This window comes from Hyla sarda, chromosome 3 (genome assembly GCF_029499605.1).
Source record: "Hyla sarda isolate aHylSar1 chromosome 3, aHylSar1.hap1, whole genome shotgun sequence".
Taxonomy (NCBI): domain Eukaryota; kingdom Metazoa; phylum Chordata; class Amphibia; order Anura; family Hylidae; genus Hyla; species Hyla sarda.
This window is the reverse complement of record NC_079191.1, coordinates 444,527,367-444,545,228: the sequence shown is the minus strand read 5'-3', so window position 1 is coordinate 444,545,228 and position 17,862 is coordinate 444,527,367. Positions and strand designations below refer to the sequence as shown.

Below are 17,862 nucleotides of genomic sequence, written 5' to 3'. Positions count from 1 at the left end.
GGAGAACACAGGGGGAACATGGAGAGAACATGGGGGAAACATGGGGAAACGGGGGAAACATGGGGAGAACATTGAGAAAACACATGGGGGAACATGGGGAGAACATGGAGAAAACACATGGGGAACATGGGGAGAAAACAGGGGACAACACAGGGAGAACATGGGAGAACACATGGGGGAACATGGGAAGAAAATGGGGGACAACACAGGGAGAACATGGAGAGAACATATGGGGAGAAAACGTGGGACAACACAGGTAGGACATGGGGAGAACACGGAAAAAACAAATGGGGGAACATGGGTAGAAAATGGGGGACAACACAGGGAGAACATGGAAAAAACAAATGGGGGAACATGGGGAGAAAATGGGGAACAGCACAGGGAGAACATGGGGAGGACACAAGGAGAATACGGGAAACCATGGGGACAACACGGAGAGAACATGGAGAAAACACGGGGAGAACATAGGGAGAACACTGGGAAGAACATGGGGAGAACATGGGGCAGAACACTGGGAGAAGATGGAGAGAACATGGGGAGAACACAGGGGAAATATGGGGAGAACACGGGGAGAACACAGAAAGAACATGGGAACAACACAGGGAGAACATGGGGAGAACACAGGGAGAACACCGGGACAACACAGGGAGAACATGGGGAGAAAACAGGGAGAACGCGGGAAGAACATGGAGAGAACACAGGGGGAGAAACCAGGGGGAACATGGGGAAATAAAGGGAACATGGGGAGAACATGGGGGAAACATGGGAAGAACATTGGAGAAACATGGGGAGAACATGGAGAGAAAATGGGGAGAACATGGAGAGAAAATTGGGAGAACATGGAGAGAACAGGGGGAGGACATGGGGAAAACACAGAGAGAACATGGGGAGAACACAGGGGGAACATGGGGAGAAAATGGGGAGAACACGGAGAGAACAAGGGGAGGACATGGGGAAAACACAGAGAGAACATGGGGAGAACACAGGGGGAACATTGGGGAAACATGGGGAAACGGAGGAAACATGGGGGAAACATGAGGAGAACATGGGGGAAACATGGAGAGACAATGGAGAGAAAATGGGGGAGAACATGGAGAGAACATGGGGAGAACACAGGGAGAACAAGGGAAGAACACAGGGAGAACATGGAAAGAACATGGGGAGAACATGGAAAGAACATGGGGAGAACATGGAAAGAACATGGGGAGAACATGGAGAGAAAATGGGGAGAATATGGAGAGAAAATGGGGAGAACACAGGGAGAATATGGGGAGAACACGGGGGGAAACATGGGGAGAACATCTCTGGGCCCCAGCGGCCGGACCCCTGCAATCAGAAATCTTATCCCCTAACTTTTGGACATTTTTAAAATATTACGAACAGAAAATTTTTCATTTTGCTTCGCTATAGATTTTGAGGGAAAATTACAAACTACATGGAGAGAACAAGGGGAGGACATGGGGAAAAACAGAGAGAGCATGGGGAGAACACAGGGGGGGCATTGGGGAAACATGGGGGAAACATGAGGAGAACATGGGGGAAACATGGGGAGAACATGGAAAGAACATGGGGATACCACAGGGAGAACAAGGGGAGAACAAGGGGAGAACATGGAAAGAACATGGGGAGAACATGGAGAGAACATGGGGAGAACATGGGGATACCACAGGGAGAACAAGGGGAGAACACGGGAAGAACATGGGGAGAACATGGAAAGAACATGGGGAGAACATGGAAAGAACATGGGGAGAACATGGAGAGGAAATGGGAAGAACACAGGGAGAACACGGGGGAAACATGGGGAGAACATCTCTGGGCCCCAATAGCCGGACCCCCGCAATCAGAAATCTTACCCCCTAACTTTTGGACATTTTTTAAATATTACGAACACAAAAAATGTTCATTTTGCTTTGCTATAGATTTTGAGGGAAAATTACAAACTATAAAAAGATGAGGACAGGGATGTGGAAATCCTATCGCCCGACGCCCGGGACATGTAGTTCCAGGTGCCCGGCCGGTGAGTTTTTCATACATTAAGCCCTGAATTGGGCAAGCAGGGCCGGACCGACTTCCCCCTTTATTTATATAATGCCGGTGCTCAGGGTGTATGGAGCAGGATCCTGACTCGAGCCCACTCCATATCCGGCAGCCCCCAGCCACGGACGGCTATTAACCCTTTAGATCGCTGCTGTCAAAGTTGTCAGCGGCGTCTAAAGGGATCTTCATCCATTGCTGCCCCGTAGATCTGCATTTGATTGAGCCTGCCTGGAGCACAGATCAATGGAGTTCAATAGAACTGCATCGATCTGTATGAGGAATCTAATGATTCCTCCTAATAAAGTGTATTTAAAAAATAATAATAATTTTAAAAGGTTTAAAAAAAAAAAAAAAAACACCCATTAACCCCTTCCATTTAAAATTCATATCACCCCCCTTTTCCCATATAAAAAAATATGTAAACATAATAAAAATAAACACATTTGGTATTGGTGCAAAAATTTTCTTTTTGTTTCGGAGCATAAGTTACGGGAAAATGAAAGGTGTCATTACAAGGTACAATCGGTCCCATAAAAAACAAGCCCTCATATGGGTCTATATGGAAAAATAATGGCTATTATAGGGCGAGGAGGAAAAAACAAAAGTACAGAAACTAATAAAGACCTTATTTAGGGTACGTTCCCACTGTAGTTTTTTCTTTCCCCCCACACCCCTGTGAGGAGAAATGTATGAAAACACAAAAATATAAAATCGCTGCGTCGTCAAAGGGGTTGAGGGAACCTTTCACCAGTGTCACACGCACTGACCTGCTGGTACAGAATAATAGTGTGGGTGACACTGATCACACCTGTCTTTACCTTTTCATTCTGGAGCCTCCATTTCTAGAGATTTGGGGTCACTGTCCGGCCCGCCCACGTATTCTTGGGTAACGCCCACCTCATAAATATTCATGTCTCCTTCTCCTATACCAGACATGCTGAGAGATCTCACTGACTGACGTCCCGGAGCATCACTGCGAACTACAGAGACCTCAAAGGACGTCCGGACTCCTGCTCAGGGGAAGGAGACAAGATATGGAGGAGGACGTCACCAAGAAGACAAGAAAAAATGTACAAACACAGAGACAAATGGCCTCAACACCTGCACAATGTGATGACATCAGAGAAAATGGGAGATGGAGGTCATCCCCACACCAGAAGGGGCATCCACCCCTCATCCCAACAGCAGAAGGGGCATCCACCCCTCACCCCCACAGCAGAAGAGGCATCCACCCCTCATCCCAACAGCAGACAGGGGCATCCACCCCTCAGCCCCACAGCAGACAGGGGCATCCACCCCTCACCCCCACAGCAGACAGGGGCATCCACCCCTCACCCCCACAGCAGAAGGGGCATCCACCACCCCTCACCCCCAGACCAGAAGGGGCATCCACCCCTCATCCCAACAGCAGACAGGGGCATTCACCCCTCACCCCCACAGCAGAAGGGGCATCCACCCCTCACCCCCACACCAGAAGGGGGCACCCACCCCTCACCCCCACAGTAGACAGGGACATCTACCCCTCACCCCCACAGAAGAAGGGGCATCCACCCCTCACCCCCACAGCAGAAGGGGGCGTCCACCCCTCACCCCCACAGCAGAAGGGGGCGTCCACCCCTCACCCCCACAGCAGAAGGGGCATCTACCCCTCACCCCCACAGCAGAAGGGGCATCCACCCCTCACCCCCACAGCAGAAGGGGCATCCACCCCTCACCCCCACACCAGAAGGGGCATCCACCCCTCACCCCCACAGCAGAAGGGGGCATCCATCCTTCACCTCCACACCAGAAGGGGGCATCCAACCCTCACCCCCACAGCAGAAGGGGCATCCACCCCTCACCCCCACACCAGAAGGGGGCATCCACCCCTCACCCCCACACCAGAAGGGGGCATCCACCCCTCACCCCCACAGCAGAAGGGGCATCTACCCCTCACCCCCACAGCAGACAGGAGCATCTACCCCTCACCCCCACAGCAGAAGGGGCATCCACCCCTCACCCCCACACCAGAAGGGGGCATCCACCCCTCACCCCCACACCAGAAGGGGCATCCACCCCTCACCCCCACACCAGAAGGGGGCATCCACCCCTCACCTCCACAGCAGAAGGGGGCATCCACCCCTCACCCCCACAGCAGAAGGGGCATCCACCCCTCACCCCCACACCAGAAGGGGGCATCCACCCCTCACCTCCACAGCAGAAGGGGCATCCACCCCTCACCCCCACACCAGAAGGGGGCATCCACCCCTCACCCCCACAGCAGAAGGGGCATCCACCCCTCACCCCCACACCAGAAGGGGGCATCCACCCCTCACCTCCACAGCAGAAGGGGCATCCACCCCTCACCCCCACAGTAGACAGGGACATCTACCCCTCACCCCCACAGCAGAAGGGGCATCCACCCCTCACCCCCACAGCAGAAGGGGGCGTCCACCCCTCACCCCCACAGCAGAAGGGGCATCTACCCCTCACCCCCACAGCAGAAGGGGCATCCACCCCTCACCCCCACAGCAGAAGGGGGCATCCACCCCTCACCCCCACAGCAGAAGGGGGCATCCATCCTTCACCTCCACACCAGAAGGGGCATCTACCCCTCACCCCCACAGCAGAAGGGGCATCCACCCCTCACCCCCACAGCAGACAGGAGCATCTACCCCTCACCCCCACGGTAGATGGGGGAAACCACTCTACATCCCCGCAGGGGTTTCCCCCACAAGAAGGTGAGTGGGACCCCAGCTCTAATAGTGCACTTGGCTCATAAACACCCAACATTTAACTCTTAATTTCCTAACCCGGTGTGTGCCCTCTTATCCCTCCCCCTTACAGCCCACAGTATTTGCAACGGGACATGGCCGCCCCCTCCTGGTCTCCGGCTGGAGGTGCAGATGTGCAATGTCTTCACACACGAGCCGCCCCCTCCTGGTCACCGGCTGGAGGTGCAGATGTGCAATGTCTTCACACACGAGCCGCCCCCTCCTGGTCACCGGCTGGAGGTTCAGATGTGCAATGTCTTCACACACGAGCCGCCCCCTCCTGGTCACCGGCTGGAGGTGCAGATGTGCAATGTCTTCACACACGAGCCGCCCCCTCCTGGTCACCGGCTGGAGGTTCAGATGTGCAATGTCTTCACACACGAGCCGCCCCCTCCTGGTCACCGGCTGGAGGTTCAGATGTGCAATGTCTTCACACACGAGCCGCCCCCTCCTGGTCTCCGGCTGGAGGTTCAGATGTGCAATGTCTTCACACACGAGCTGCCCCCTCGTACACTGATCACGGGCAGAGCTTCCTATTGATTGGAGAGCACAGGTCAGCTGACCGTTTTCTATAAAGCCGTTACAGCCGCTCTCAGGCGCAGTCCGCACGCGCTGCCCGCGCTTGTGCCCTGCACCCCTTCACTTTCTGTCGTCCTCCGCGTCATGTAGTCCTTTAGGTTGAGAAAACATTACAGTGTTTGTCTCCACTATATAGCCGGTGATTCATTCGTTGTCCCTTACTTAGAATAAAGGAGAGTGTTATTATAAGCGACATGTTTCCATAAAATAAAGCTGTGAATAGAGAATCCCTCCGCCTATGCTGGTGAAGCGGCCGTGTTACCTCAGTGCGCAGAGGAGGGCGGACTGGTCTGAGGAGATTCCTGTGAGGTGATCGGTGCAGGGCCGGGTGAGGAGATCTATGCGGGGTTTGAGGAGATCTGTGAGGGGTATGAGGAGATCTGTGAGGGGTGTGAGGAGATCTGTGAGGGGTGTGAGGAGATCTGTGAGGGGTGTGAGGTGATCTGTGAGGGGTGTGAGGTGATCTGTGCGGGGTGTGGGGGTGTGAGGAGATCTGTGAGGGGTGTGAGGAGATCTGTGAGGGGTATGAGGAGATCTGTGAGGGGTGTGAGGAGATCTGTGAGGGGTGTGAGGTGATCTGTGTGGGGTGTGAGGAGATCTGTGCTGGGTGTGAGGAGATCTGTGCGGGGGTGTGAGGAGATCTGTGAGGGGTATGAGGAGATCTGTGCAGGGTGTGAGGTGTGGGGGGTGTGAGGAGATCTGTGAGGAGATCTGTGAGGGGTGTGAGGAGATCTGTGAGGAAATCTGTGAGGAGATCTGTGAGGGGTGTGAGGAGATCTGTGCTGGGTGTGAGGAGATCTGTGAGGGGTGTGAGGAGATCTGTGCTGGGTGTGAGGAGATCTGTGCAGGGTGTGAGGAGATCTGTGCGGGGTATGAGGAGATCTGTGGGGTGTGAGGAGATCTGTGCTGGATGTGAGGAGATCTGTGCGGGGTTTGAGGAGATCTGTGAGGGGTGTGAGGAGATCTGTGCGGGGTGTGAGGAGATCTGTGCTGGGTGTGAGGAGATCTGTGCTGGGTGTGAGGAGATCTGTGCGGGGTGTGAGGAGATCTGTGTGGGGTGTGAGGAGATCTGTAAGGGGTGTGAGGAGATCTGTAAGGGGTGTGAGGAGATCTGTAAGGGGTGTGAGGAGATCTGTAAGGGGTGTGAGGAGATCTGTGCTGGGTGTGAGGAGATCTGTGCAGGGTGTGAGGAGATCTGTAAGGGGTGTGAGGAGATCTGTAAGGGGTGTGAGGAGATCTGTGCTGGGTGTGAGGAGATCTGTGCAGGGTGTGAGGAGATCTGTAAGGGGTGTGAGGAGATCTGTAAGGGGTGTGAGGAGATCTGTGCTGGGTGTGAGGAGATCTGTGAGGTGTGAGGAGATCTGTGCAGGGTGTGAGGAGATCTGTGAGGGGTGTGAGGAGATCTGTAAGGGGTGTGAGGAGATCTGTAAGGGGTGTGAGGAGATCTGTGCAGGGTGTGAGGAGATCTGTGAGGGGTGTGAGGAGATCTGTGCAGGGTGTGAGGAGATCTGTGCTGGGTGTGAGGAGATCTGTGTGGGGTGTGAGGTGATCTGTGAGGTGTGAGGAGATCTGTGCAGGGTGTGAGGAGATCTGTGCGGGGTGTGAGGAGATCTGTGTGGGGTGTGAGGTGATCTGTGAGGAGATCTGTGCGGGGTGTGAGGAGATCTGTGCGGGGTGTGAGGAGATCTGTAAGGGGTGTGAGGAGATCTGTAAGGGGTGTGAGGTGATCTGTGAGGAGATCTGTGCGGGGTGTGAGGAGATCTGTGCGGGGTGTGAGGAGATCTGTGAGGGGTGTGAGGAGATCTGTGTGAGATCTGTGCGGGGTGTGAGGTGATCTGTGCAGGGTGTGAGGAGACCTGTGAGGGGTGTGAGGAGATCTGTGCGGGATGTGAGGAGATCTATGAGGGGTGTGAAGAGATCTGTGGGGTGTGAGGAGATCTATGGGGCGTGAGGAGATCTGTGGGGTGTGAGGAGATCTGTGCAGGGTGTGAGGAGATCTGTGGGGTGTGAGGAGATCTGTGGGGTGTGAGGAGATCTGTGGGGTGTGAGGAGATCTGTGCGGGGTGTGAGGAGATCTGTGGGGTGTGAGGAGATCTGTGGGGTGTGAGGAGATCTGTGGGGTGTGAGGAGATCTGTGCGGGGTGTGAGGAGATCTGTGCGGGGTATGAGGAGATCTGTGGGGTGTGAGGAGATCTGTGCGGGGTATGAGGAGATCTGTGGGGTGTGAGGAGATCTGTGGGGTGTGAGGAGATCTGTGCGGGGTATGAGGAGATCTGTGGGGTGTGAGGAGATCTGTGGGGTGTGAGGAGATCTGTGCGGGGTATGAGGAGATCTGTGTGGGGTGTGTGGAGATCTGTGCGCAGTGTGAGGAGATCTGTGGGGTGTGAGGAGATCTGTGTGGGGTGTGAGGAGATCTGTGCGGTGTGAGGAGATCTGTGGGGTGTGAGGAGATCTGTGCGGGGTGTGAGGAGATCTGTGGGGTGTGAGGAGATCTGTGCGGTGTGAGGAGATCTGTGGGGTGTGAGGAGATCTGTGTGGGGTGTGAGGAGATCTGTGCGGGGTGTGAGGAGATCTGTGCGGAGTATGAGGAGATCTGACTTGTTTTCTTTATTCTGTGGGTCAATACGAATAAAATAATACCCAATGATTACATTCTTTTCTATTATTCTACCGCTTTAAAAAAATCTCAAACTTTTTAACCAAATTAGTATGTTTAAAATCCCTCTATTTTGACGACCTATAACATTTACATTTTTCCGTATAAGCGGCGGTATGAGGGCTTATTTTTTGTGCCATGATCTGCACTTTTTATTGATACCACATTTGCGTATATAAAACTTTTAATACTTTTTTTTTCATTAATTTTTTTATATAATTTGACAAAAAAGCAGCAATTATGGAATTTAAAAAAATTATTTGTTACGTTTACACCTTTCACCGTACGGGATCATTAACCCCTTAAGGACCACAAGTATTTTCCTTTTTTTTATACTTTCGTATTGTCCACCTCACCTTCTAAAAATCAAAACCATTTTAATTTTCCACCTACAGACCTATATGAGGGCTTCTTTTTTGCACCACTAATTGTACTTTTGTAATGACATCAATCATTTCATCCAAAAATTTATGGCGAAACCAAAAAAAAATAATTTTTGCGGGGAAAAATAAAAAAACGCTATTTTGTAATTTTTTTTTTTTAATTCTATGCAGTGCATTTTTTTGTAAAATTGACACCATAAATTTATTCTGTAGGTCCATACGGTTACAATGATACCCAATTTATATAGGTTTCTCTATCGGCTCCATTGGGGGACACAGACCGTGGGTGTATGCTGCTGTCTCTAGGAGGTGTGACACTATGGTAACAAAAAAAGGTCGGCTCCTCCCAGCAGGATATACCCGCCTCCAGGCCCTGAGCTAATCAGTTTTAGCTTAGTGTCTGAAGGAGGTGGACATGGTCTGGAATTCTCCAGACCAGGTCTTCTGATTTATTGTTCTCCTAGTATAGGGACGTGTTAGTTTTTTATTCTATGCAGTGCATTTTTTTTGTAAAATTGACACCATAAATTTATTCTGTAGGTCCATACGGTTACAATGATACCCAATTTATATAGGTTTCTCTATCGGCTCCATTCGGGGACACAGACCGTGGGTGTATGCTGCTGTCTCTAGGAGGTGTGACACTATGGTAACAAAAAAAGGTCGGCTCCTCCCAGCAGGATATACCCGCCTCCAGGCCCTGAGCTAATCAGTTTTAGCTTAGTGTCTGAAGGAGGTGGACATGGTCTGGAATTCTCCAGACCAGGTCTTCTGATTTATTGTTTTCCTAGTTAGGGACGTGTTAGTTTTTTATTCCTTTTTCTTTCATGTTTTCAGGTGGGGACTCAGGGACTCCGGTTCCCTGTTTCCCCATTGCGAGTGAGGGGGCACAGACATTGCGTATATGCGCTGTTCACCCCCCCCTCGCCAACGGTCAGCGCCTGGGTTGGTACCTCATGGGTTCGGGTCCCCCTATTCCCCTGCTCGCTCGCGTATAGCAGCTAGGCGTGATGCAGGCGACAAAAAGCTGACTGAAGACTTCACAGAAGACTCCATTAGGTAAGTTCTTCTGACTGTGGTAAGTACATTTCCCTTTTCTCCCTTAGGTGCGGACTTGCAACCTCTGGAGACCCTCAGTTTTTGGCCCACCTTTTCAGGTTTATGGGGCTGGCTTATACTGGGGCTTGACTTTTATTCTGGGGCGAGCAGTGACAACTTAGGGGGCATGCATTCTGTTTTTACACTGTGTGAATGTGTTTTTACTGCTTCACTGTGTGTGTGTACGTGTGTGTTTACTGTGCGGCTATGACCGCGGCACCTTATATGCGGCTGCTAGCCGCGGCGCTCGTTCTGGCCGGCTTACTTTCGTTTTCTCCAGCAGCCGCTGCCAGCGTTTGGGCCGCCCGTTCACTTCCCCCCGAGCGCATATGCGGCTGACATGTGCGCTCGGGACAAGGAGCAGGCACCATTACAGCTTCTTCTCCGCTCTTCTCATAGCTCCGCCCCCTGGGCTGTCGGAGCTCCCTAGAGGTGCGAAGTGGCCTCCAATCAGCACCGTGGGCGCAAATTTCAGTGGAAGGGGCCAATCAGTTAGTGCTTCTGCCTCAGGCACACCCCTCTCTGGCTATTGGCTGGCCCGTTTTACACTCTAGCTGCATGGAGACGAGTTCTCCTCACTGCAGCTGCCAGAGGACACAGACTAGGGTGAGAAAGTTCCTGTCTTTTTCTCATTATGTCCGTACCCAGAGCTGTTCCTCCCTCTAAACAGAAAACTGGAATGTCGGTGTCTTATTTTGTCTGTAAGCACTGTAATGCTAAGATGCCTGGCTCTACTGAGCCCACTTGCTCTGCCTGCTCCACTGCTTCCCCAGACCCCCTGGTACCCCTGGATGCCCTTTCGGTTCTTGTGGATTCAGCCGCCTCTCCAGCCTGGGTTTCTTCTCTTCCCCACATACTTCACGCTCTCACAAGCATACTAGGGGTGCCTCGTCCGACTCTTCCATTGAGTCTTCAGATAGGCGTGGGTGCTCCCCCCGTGGGTCCCGCCCCCCCTGTCATCTGATCACAAACGTCTCTCCTCCAGAGGACGTTCTAGGAGTCGCCGCTCTGCCACGCCAGAGCAGCGTACCCAGTCAGGGTCACCACCCTCTAGGACTGCTTCCACTCGTTCACATTCTCCTGGTGAACTGGCTGACAAGGCTTCCGAATCGGCATCTGACTCGGAGGACCGCTCGAGTACAGTTGAAACGGTGAACTCATTGGTCACAGCCATAAGAGACACCTTTCACTTAGAGGACCCAGGATCTTCGGATGTAACTCCTGAAGTATCCTTTCATCGTGCTAAGCCAGCACCTCAAAGGTTTAGCTCTAACGCTGACTGCTGGGCATGCTGGGAGTTGTAGTTTTGGGTAAAGTGAACCTTTATACCCCACAGGCGTTTCACGACTTTTGCATATGTAAAAAAAAAAATTTTTTTTACCTAAAATGCTTGTTTTCCCAAAATTTTTTAATTTTTAAAAAGGATAAAAGCAGAAAATACCCCCCAAAATTTGTAACACAATTTTTCCCGAGTAAGGCGATAACCCATTTGTGACCCTAAACCTTTGCCTTGAAATACGACAGTGCTCCAAAGTGAGAGCGCCATGCGCATTTGAGGCCTAAATTAGGGATTGCATAGGGGTGGACATATGGGTATTCTACGCCAGTGATTCCCAAACAGGGTGCCTCCAGCTGTTGTAAAACTCCCAGCATGCTTGGACAGTCAACGGCTGTCCGGCAATACTGGGAGTAGTTGTTTTGCAACATCTGGAGGCTCCGTTTTGGAAACAGTGGCGTACCAGACGTTTTTCATTTTTATTGGGGAGGGGGGCTGTGTAGGGGGTATGTGTATATGTAGTGTTTTTTACTTTTTATTTTGTGGTAGTGTAGTGCAGTGTTTTTAGGGTACAGTCGCACGGGCGGGGATTCACAGTAGTTTCTCGCTGGCAGTTTGAGCTGCGGCAGAAAATTTGCCGCAACTCAAACTTGCAGCCGGATACTTACTGTAAACCTCCGCCCATGTGAGTGTACCCTGTACATTCACATTGGGGGGGGGGGGGGGGACATCCAGCTGTTGCAAAACTACAACTCCCAGCATGCGCTGACAGACTGTACATGCTGAGAGTTTTAGTTTTGTAACAGCTGTAGGCACACTGGTTATGTATCACTGAGTTTGTGACCTTACTCTGTGTTTCACAACCAGTGTGCCTCCAGCTGTTGCAAAACTACAACTCCCAGCATATACGGTGCATGCTGGGAGTTGTAGTTTGCAACAGCTGGAGGCACACCGGTCGTGAAACACTGAGTTAGGTAAAAAAAAAACTGAATTTCACAACCAGTGTGCCTTCAGCTGTTGCAAAACTACAACTCTCAGCAGTCACCGACAGCCAACGGGCATGCTGGGAGTTGTAGTTATGCAACCAGCAGATGCATCACTACAACTCCCAGCATGCACTTTAGCTGTTTGTGCAAGCTGGGAGTTGTAGTTATACAACAGCTGAAGGTGCACTTTTCCATAGAAAAAATGTGCCTCCAGCTGTTGCAAAACTATAAGTTCCAGCATGCCAATAAGGGAATGCTGGGAGTTGTGGTGGTCTGCCTCCTGCTGTTGCATAACTACAGCTCCCAGCATGCCCTTTTTGCATGCTGTGAGCTGTTGCTAAGCAACAGCAGGAGGCTGTCGCTCACCTCCTGCTGCTGCTCCGGTGCAGGTCAGTCCCTCGCCGCGGCCGTCGCTCCTGGGGCCCCGATCCCAACAGGGACGCCGGGGATCGGGGTCCCCAGCACCCGGGGTCTTCTTCCCGCACCCGCTCACGTCCTCCGGAAGAGGGGCGGAGCGGGTTGCGGGAGTGACACCCGCAGCAGGTGCCCTGATTGGTCGGCCGGTAAACCGGCCGAAGAATCAGGGCGTTCGTGAGGTGGCACCAGTCAGAGACGGCCCCGATCAGCCAGTAATTCCGGGCCACTGGAGACCCGATTGACCCGGAATCGCCGCAGATCGCTGGACTGAATTGTCCACATGGGCCCACATGGGGGGGCATAATGACCACCCTGGGCGGTATGCCATGATGCCTGCTGAACGATTTCAGCAGGCATCCGGCTCCAGTCGCCAACCGGCTAGCGGTGGGGACCGGAATTCCCACGGGCGTATGGATACGCCCTGCGTCCTTAAGGACTCGGAATGCAGGGTGTATCCATACGCCCTGCGTCCTGAAAAGGTTAAATAAGTAAATAAAAAACTCATAGGGTTCCCCGTATTTTCATTCTCAGCACAATACCAACCAAACAGCAACAGCCTGACGTTACCAGGGTGGGTGAGGACCTTTGTTACTGGCCCGCCCCAGCCTGATTAACGCCAGCCTGTTACCGCCTAGGCCCAGGAGCACCATTTTTGATGCTCCGGGCCTGTTGGTACCGGCTCTTCCCGGCACCCCTGTGGCGGTGGGTACCGGGGTAATAAATGGGGGTTAGCGCTAGCTGTTTTTGGGGCTAGCACTAAGCCCTGGCTTAGTAATGGATTCAGTCAATAAGACCAGCTTCCACTACTAAGCCTGAAAATTCAATAAAAAAAAAACACAACACCGCCGTAATCCACCGAATCCGCAGTAATCCTCTGCATACACGGATCTGAAACGAGAAGAAAAAAAAACACAAAAAATTGGTTATGACATTTTTGGCGCTGTCCGCTGGGGAGAGCACCCGTGATGCAATGTCTACCGAAACAAGGAGCCACCAATTGGTGCAAAACAACAACTCCCAGCATGCCCAGACAGCCTTTGGCTGTCTGGGCATGCTGGGAGTTGTAGTTTAGCAACAGCTGGAGTCTCCCTGTCTGGGTAGACACTGCCAGAAGGGTCTGTTCACATTATACAAAACAGACAATGTGAACAGAGCTTCAGATTAACTAGCCTTGTTCCCTTCTGTAGCTCCGCCCCTAATGACGTCATCACTAGGGGACGGAGCTGCACGGACCTGCCCGGTACTCGAGGGAAGTAAGCGGACTTCGTCTTCTGTATAGACTATATACAGCTATCTATAGATAGCTGTATATAGTGTATACCGCCCAAAGGGTTAACCTACACTGTCCACAGTGTAAGTTAACTCTTTCCTTGCTGGGCTTGCGCATAGCACACAGCTCAGCAAGGGGTTAAGTGAGCCAGCAATGTGTATACTGTATACACATTGCAGGCTCACTGTAGGTTCTTGCTGGGCAGTAGATATACGATGTATACCTACGGCTCAGCGTCAGCTGTTCTCCCGGCTCTGTAGCACTGAGAACAGCTGATCCCGACATTCCCATCAGGAGGATCGCAGCGGGTGTCAGGAGGAGTGACATCCGCTGGGATCTGTCCCTTACTGCAGGTACTAATACTCCCAACATGAAGCACACTCTGCTCCATGCTGGGAGCTGTAGTACCTGCATTAATAGACATATGGCAGCGAGTATAACTTCTGACACCTGCTGCGATCTGTCTATTAATGCAGGTACTACAGCTCCCAGCATGGAGAAGAATGTACTCCATGTTGGGAGTAGTAGTACTTGTAGTAAAGGAAAGATCACTGTGGGTATCACTCCTGACACCCGCTGTGATGCTCCTGTATAATGTATGGATGCAGCGGCCGCTCTCCTATGGTCCCCCTGCACGGCCGTATATATACACATATTCCTATTTCTCACAGAGAGCTGTGATTGGCTGGAACCATCTGGCCAATCACAGCTCTGCGGGAAATATGAATATGTGTATATATATGTCAGTGCAGGGGACCATAGAAGAGCAGCCGCCGCATCTATACATTATAGAGGAGGATCGCAAGGGACACTGGCGATCTGTCAATTAGTACAGGTAACTACTACTCCCATCATGGAAGAGTGTGTTCCATGCTGGGAGTAATAGTACTACCTAAAAAAATTTACAAAAAAAGTGAAAAACACGCACACACTAAATTTTTATTATTGTCGGCTACATTTTTAGTGCTTTACCCGCTCACATAAATTGATCCCTGTTTAAAAATTAATAAACATTTCATAATAAAAAAGATACATTTCGTTAGATACAATTTTTTCCATCACTACTGTATCTTTTTTATTATAATTTTTTTTATGGTACCCTACGAAATTTTAATAAAAAAGGTATCTCCATAATTTTTTAGGATCGCTAAAATCCAAAAAAGAATAAAAAGATTTACCGAATGTACCCGAATACTGAATGTATCCGAAAAATCTAACCGTATCTGTATCCTTTTTATTATTTTTGTTATTAGAATGAATTCTTTAAATTCGTTTACGGAAAACTACTGCATTCGTTATTTACCGCATGCATTCGGCAAATAACGAATGCATTCGTTATTTTGCTATTCGTATTATCGTGGCTATTCGGGAATGTTCAAAATATGTTTTCGTGCATTCGGATCGGTCCGATTGCCCGAAAACGGTAAAATTCGGTAAATTAGACATTCGTGCCGAACCGAATTGCACATGTCTATTTTTTACTACTTAAAAAAATATAACTAATTGTACCAAAATTTGTATGTTTAAAATTGTTATCTTCTGACTGTTATAACTTTTTTATTTTTTCGTATACAGGGCGGTATGTTGCTAATTTTTTGCGCCATGATCTCAAGTTTTTATCGGTACCATAATTGTTTTGATGGGACTTTTTGATCGCTTTTACATGTTTTTTAGGGTATACAAGGTGACCAAAAATACGCAATTTTGGATATTGGTATTTTTTCACATGTACGCCATTGACTGTGCGGTTTAAAGGGGTACTCCGGTGTTTACACATCTTATACCCTATACCGGGATCATGCACGCGGCACCCCGTTTGTAATCAGTCCCCGGAGCATGTTCGCTCCGGGTCTGATTGCGGTCGACCGCACGGCCGGCGGCGTGTGACGTCACGCCTCCGCCCCCATGTGACGTCACGCTCCGCCCCTCAATGCAAGCTTACGGGAGGGGGCGTGATAGCTATCACACCCCCTCCCGTAGGCTTGCATTGAGGGGCGGAGCGTTACGTCATACGGGGGTGGAGGCGTGACGTCACGCCGACGGCCCTGTGGTCGCCGGTAATCAGACGCGGAGCGAACACGCTTCGGGGACTGATTACAAACGGGATGCTGCGTGCATGATCCCGGGCGTCCCCAACTACGGGACTCCTGCGATCAGGCATCTTATCCCCTATCCTTTGGATAGGGGATAAGATGTGTAAGCACCGGAGTACCCCTTTAATTAATGTTATATTTTTATAGATTGGACATTTACGCACGCGGCGATACCACATATGTTTATTTTTGTTTACACATTTATTTATTTTTTAATGGGAAAAGGACATTGATTCAAACTTTTATTCAGGAAGGGGTTAAATCACATTTTTTCACTTCATTTTTATTATTTTTTTAAACTTTTTTTACACTTTTTTAGTGGACTTTTAGGGGACTTTTACATGCAATCCTTTGATTGTATACACTGAACAATGCTATGCTATGGTATAGCATTGATCAGCGTAATCTGTGCTCGATTGCTCCAGCCTGGGTCTCAGGCTTGGAGCAATGCAGCGACGATCGGACAGCGAGGAGCAAGGTAAGGCGCCTCCCACTGTCCTCTCAGCAGTTCGGGACGCTGCGATTTCAAATTTGATCGCAGCGTCTAAAGGGTTATTACCGGACATCAGCCCGATTGGCGATGTCCGGTATTAGCCACGGGGACCCAGTAGGTACGAAGCGTGCTCAGCTCCTGAGCGCGTTTCACATAACGGAGGTAAATATACGTTTGTGGTCATTAAGGGGTTAACATTACATTTTGATAGTTCCAAATATGTTTATTACTTTTTTTTTTTACACTTTTTGGGGGTAAAATGGGAAAAAGGGACAATTTACATTTTTATTGGGGAGGGGATTTTTAAAATCTTTTTTTTTTTTTTTAGGCTGCATAGACATCACGATTTCCCCATCTGACTTGAGTACACAAATTTTATAGCTTAAAATCGTATGAAATCATATATAAAGTCGGATCCATTGACCTCCATTAAAAAATCGGATCCATTACACACATCCGATTTGATCCGCATCCGATTTCACACGATTTTTGTTCAGGTCTGAAATCGTGGTCAACCCCGATTTCAGACCCGAACAAAAATCGTGAGAAATCGGATGCGGATCAAATCGGATGTGTGTAATGGATCCGATTTTTTAATGGAGGTCAATGGATCCGACTTTATATAAGATTTCATACGATTTTAGGCTATAAAATCGTTTACTCAAGTCGGATGGAGAAATCATGATGTGAATGCAGCCTTACACTTTTTATATCCCCATACGGGACTATTTATAGCAATCATTTGATTGCTAATACTGTTCAGTGCTGTGCATAGGGCATAGCTCTGATTAGTATTATCGGTGATCTTCTGCTCTGGTCTGCTTGATCTCAGACCAGAGCAGAAGACCCCAGGAGACGGCCGGAAGCAGGTGAGGGAACCTCCCTCCGCCATTATGGATGATCGGATCCCCGCATCAGCACCGCGGACGATCCGATCATCAATTTTACCGTTTTCAATGCCGCAGATGCCGTGATCTGTATTGATCACGGCATCTGAGGGGTTAATGGCGGACATCAGCGCGATCGCTCATGTCCGCCATTAACAGCAGGTCCCTGGCAGCAGCAGGGACCTGCTGTGCATGACGGGAGCACCACTCCTGTGCTCGTGGTCATGTACAGGACGTAAATGTACATCCTGGTGTGTACCAGTACCACCGCACCAGGGCGTCCATTTACGTCCTGCGTCGTTAAGGGGTTAAAGATGTATTTAATAGCAATGCCATTTTTTAGGTTATGTGGGGAGAAAAAAAGGGAGAAGCAGAGCGCCTATAAGGTAATAAAGTATAGAACAATGGTATTAATATGACACACAGCCGATATGGCCGCTCACCTGGGTGGGTTGTGGGGCAGCCACAACTCCATCCAAGGCGATTCAATCCTGCTGCGGGAAGAATAAATAATCCAAAGAAGGGAATACCGTTGCAGTGCCGAGTCGTTCTAGATGTACTGCACACACCATGTGGGGGTCAGGAATAGTAAACAGATATATTCACCGGATGATGTCAAGGCGCTCAATAATGGAATAATAGAAGTATATAAGTCCAACTAACTTTATTTTGTCCAAACACAAATGCGTTTTCACGGACACAAATTAGCTCAATAATACACTACATCTATATACATATATATATATATATATATATATATATATATACACCCACGATTACATCATGTGCTTCATTTGCATTAAAGTATCATATAAAAAATTGCAGTACTAGTAAATGCATCATCCTCACTAAACATAATTAGCACCAAGTTAACAGATTTATCAAAGAATGTCTACGTTAGAGCTATTTTCCCACATTTATTTGGGTGGTGGGT

General features: G+C 49.9%; 2 protein-coding genes across 13 annotated transcripts in view; one reads left to right on the top strand and one right to left on the bottom strand.

Annotated features, from left to right (window-relative positions):
* Positions 1-5,763, bottom strand: part of LOC130363199 (lactoylglutathione lyase-like) — a 42,312-nt gene extending 36,549 nt beyond the window's left edge. The window contains exon 1 of one of the 4 annotated variants that reach the window (XM_056568664.1): positions 5,632-5,763. The gene's annotated coding sequence lies outside the window, so the exon portion shown is untranslated. Of the gene's footprint in view, positions 1-2,855; positions 3,192-4,964; positions 5,290-5,631 lie in introns of those variants that run through there. The other 3 variants (XM_056568662.1, XM_056568663.1, XM_056568665.1) reach the window with 3 other exon arrangements.
* DNAH8 (dynein axonemal heavy chain 8) overlaps positions 5,323-17,862 on the top strand; it is a 582,992-nt gene continuing 570,452 nt past the window's right edge. For 4 of the 9 annotated variants that reach the window (XM_056568657.1, XM_056568660.1, XM_056568661.1 and 1 more), the window contains exon 1: positions 5,388-5,678. In XM_056568657.1, the coding sequence (XP_056424632.1) occupies positions 5,608-5,678 (71 nt within the window). In that variant the 5' untranslated portion in view covers positions 5,388-5,607. Of the gene's footprint in view, positions 5,344-5,386; positions 5,698-17,862 lie in introns of those variants that run through there. The other 5 variants (XM_056568652.1, XM_056568653.1, XM_056568656.1 and 2 more) reach the window with 4 other exon arrangements.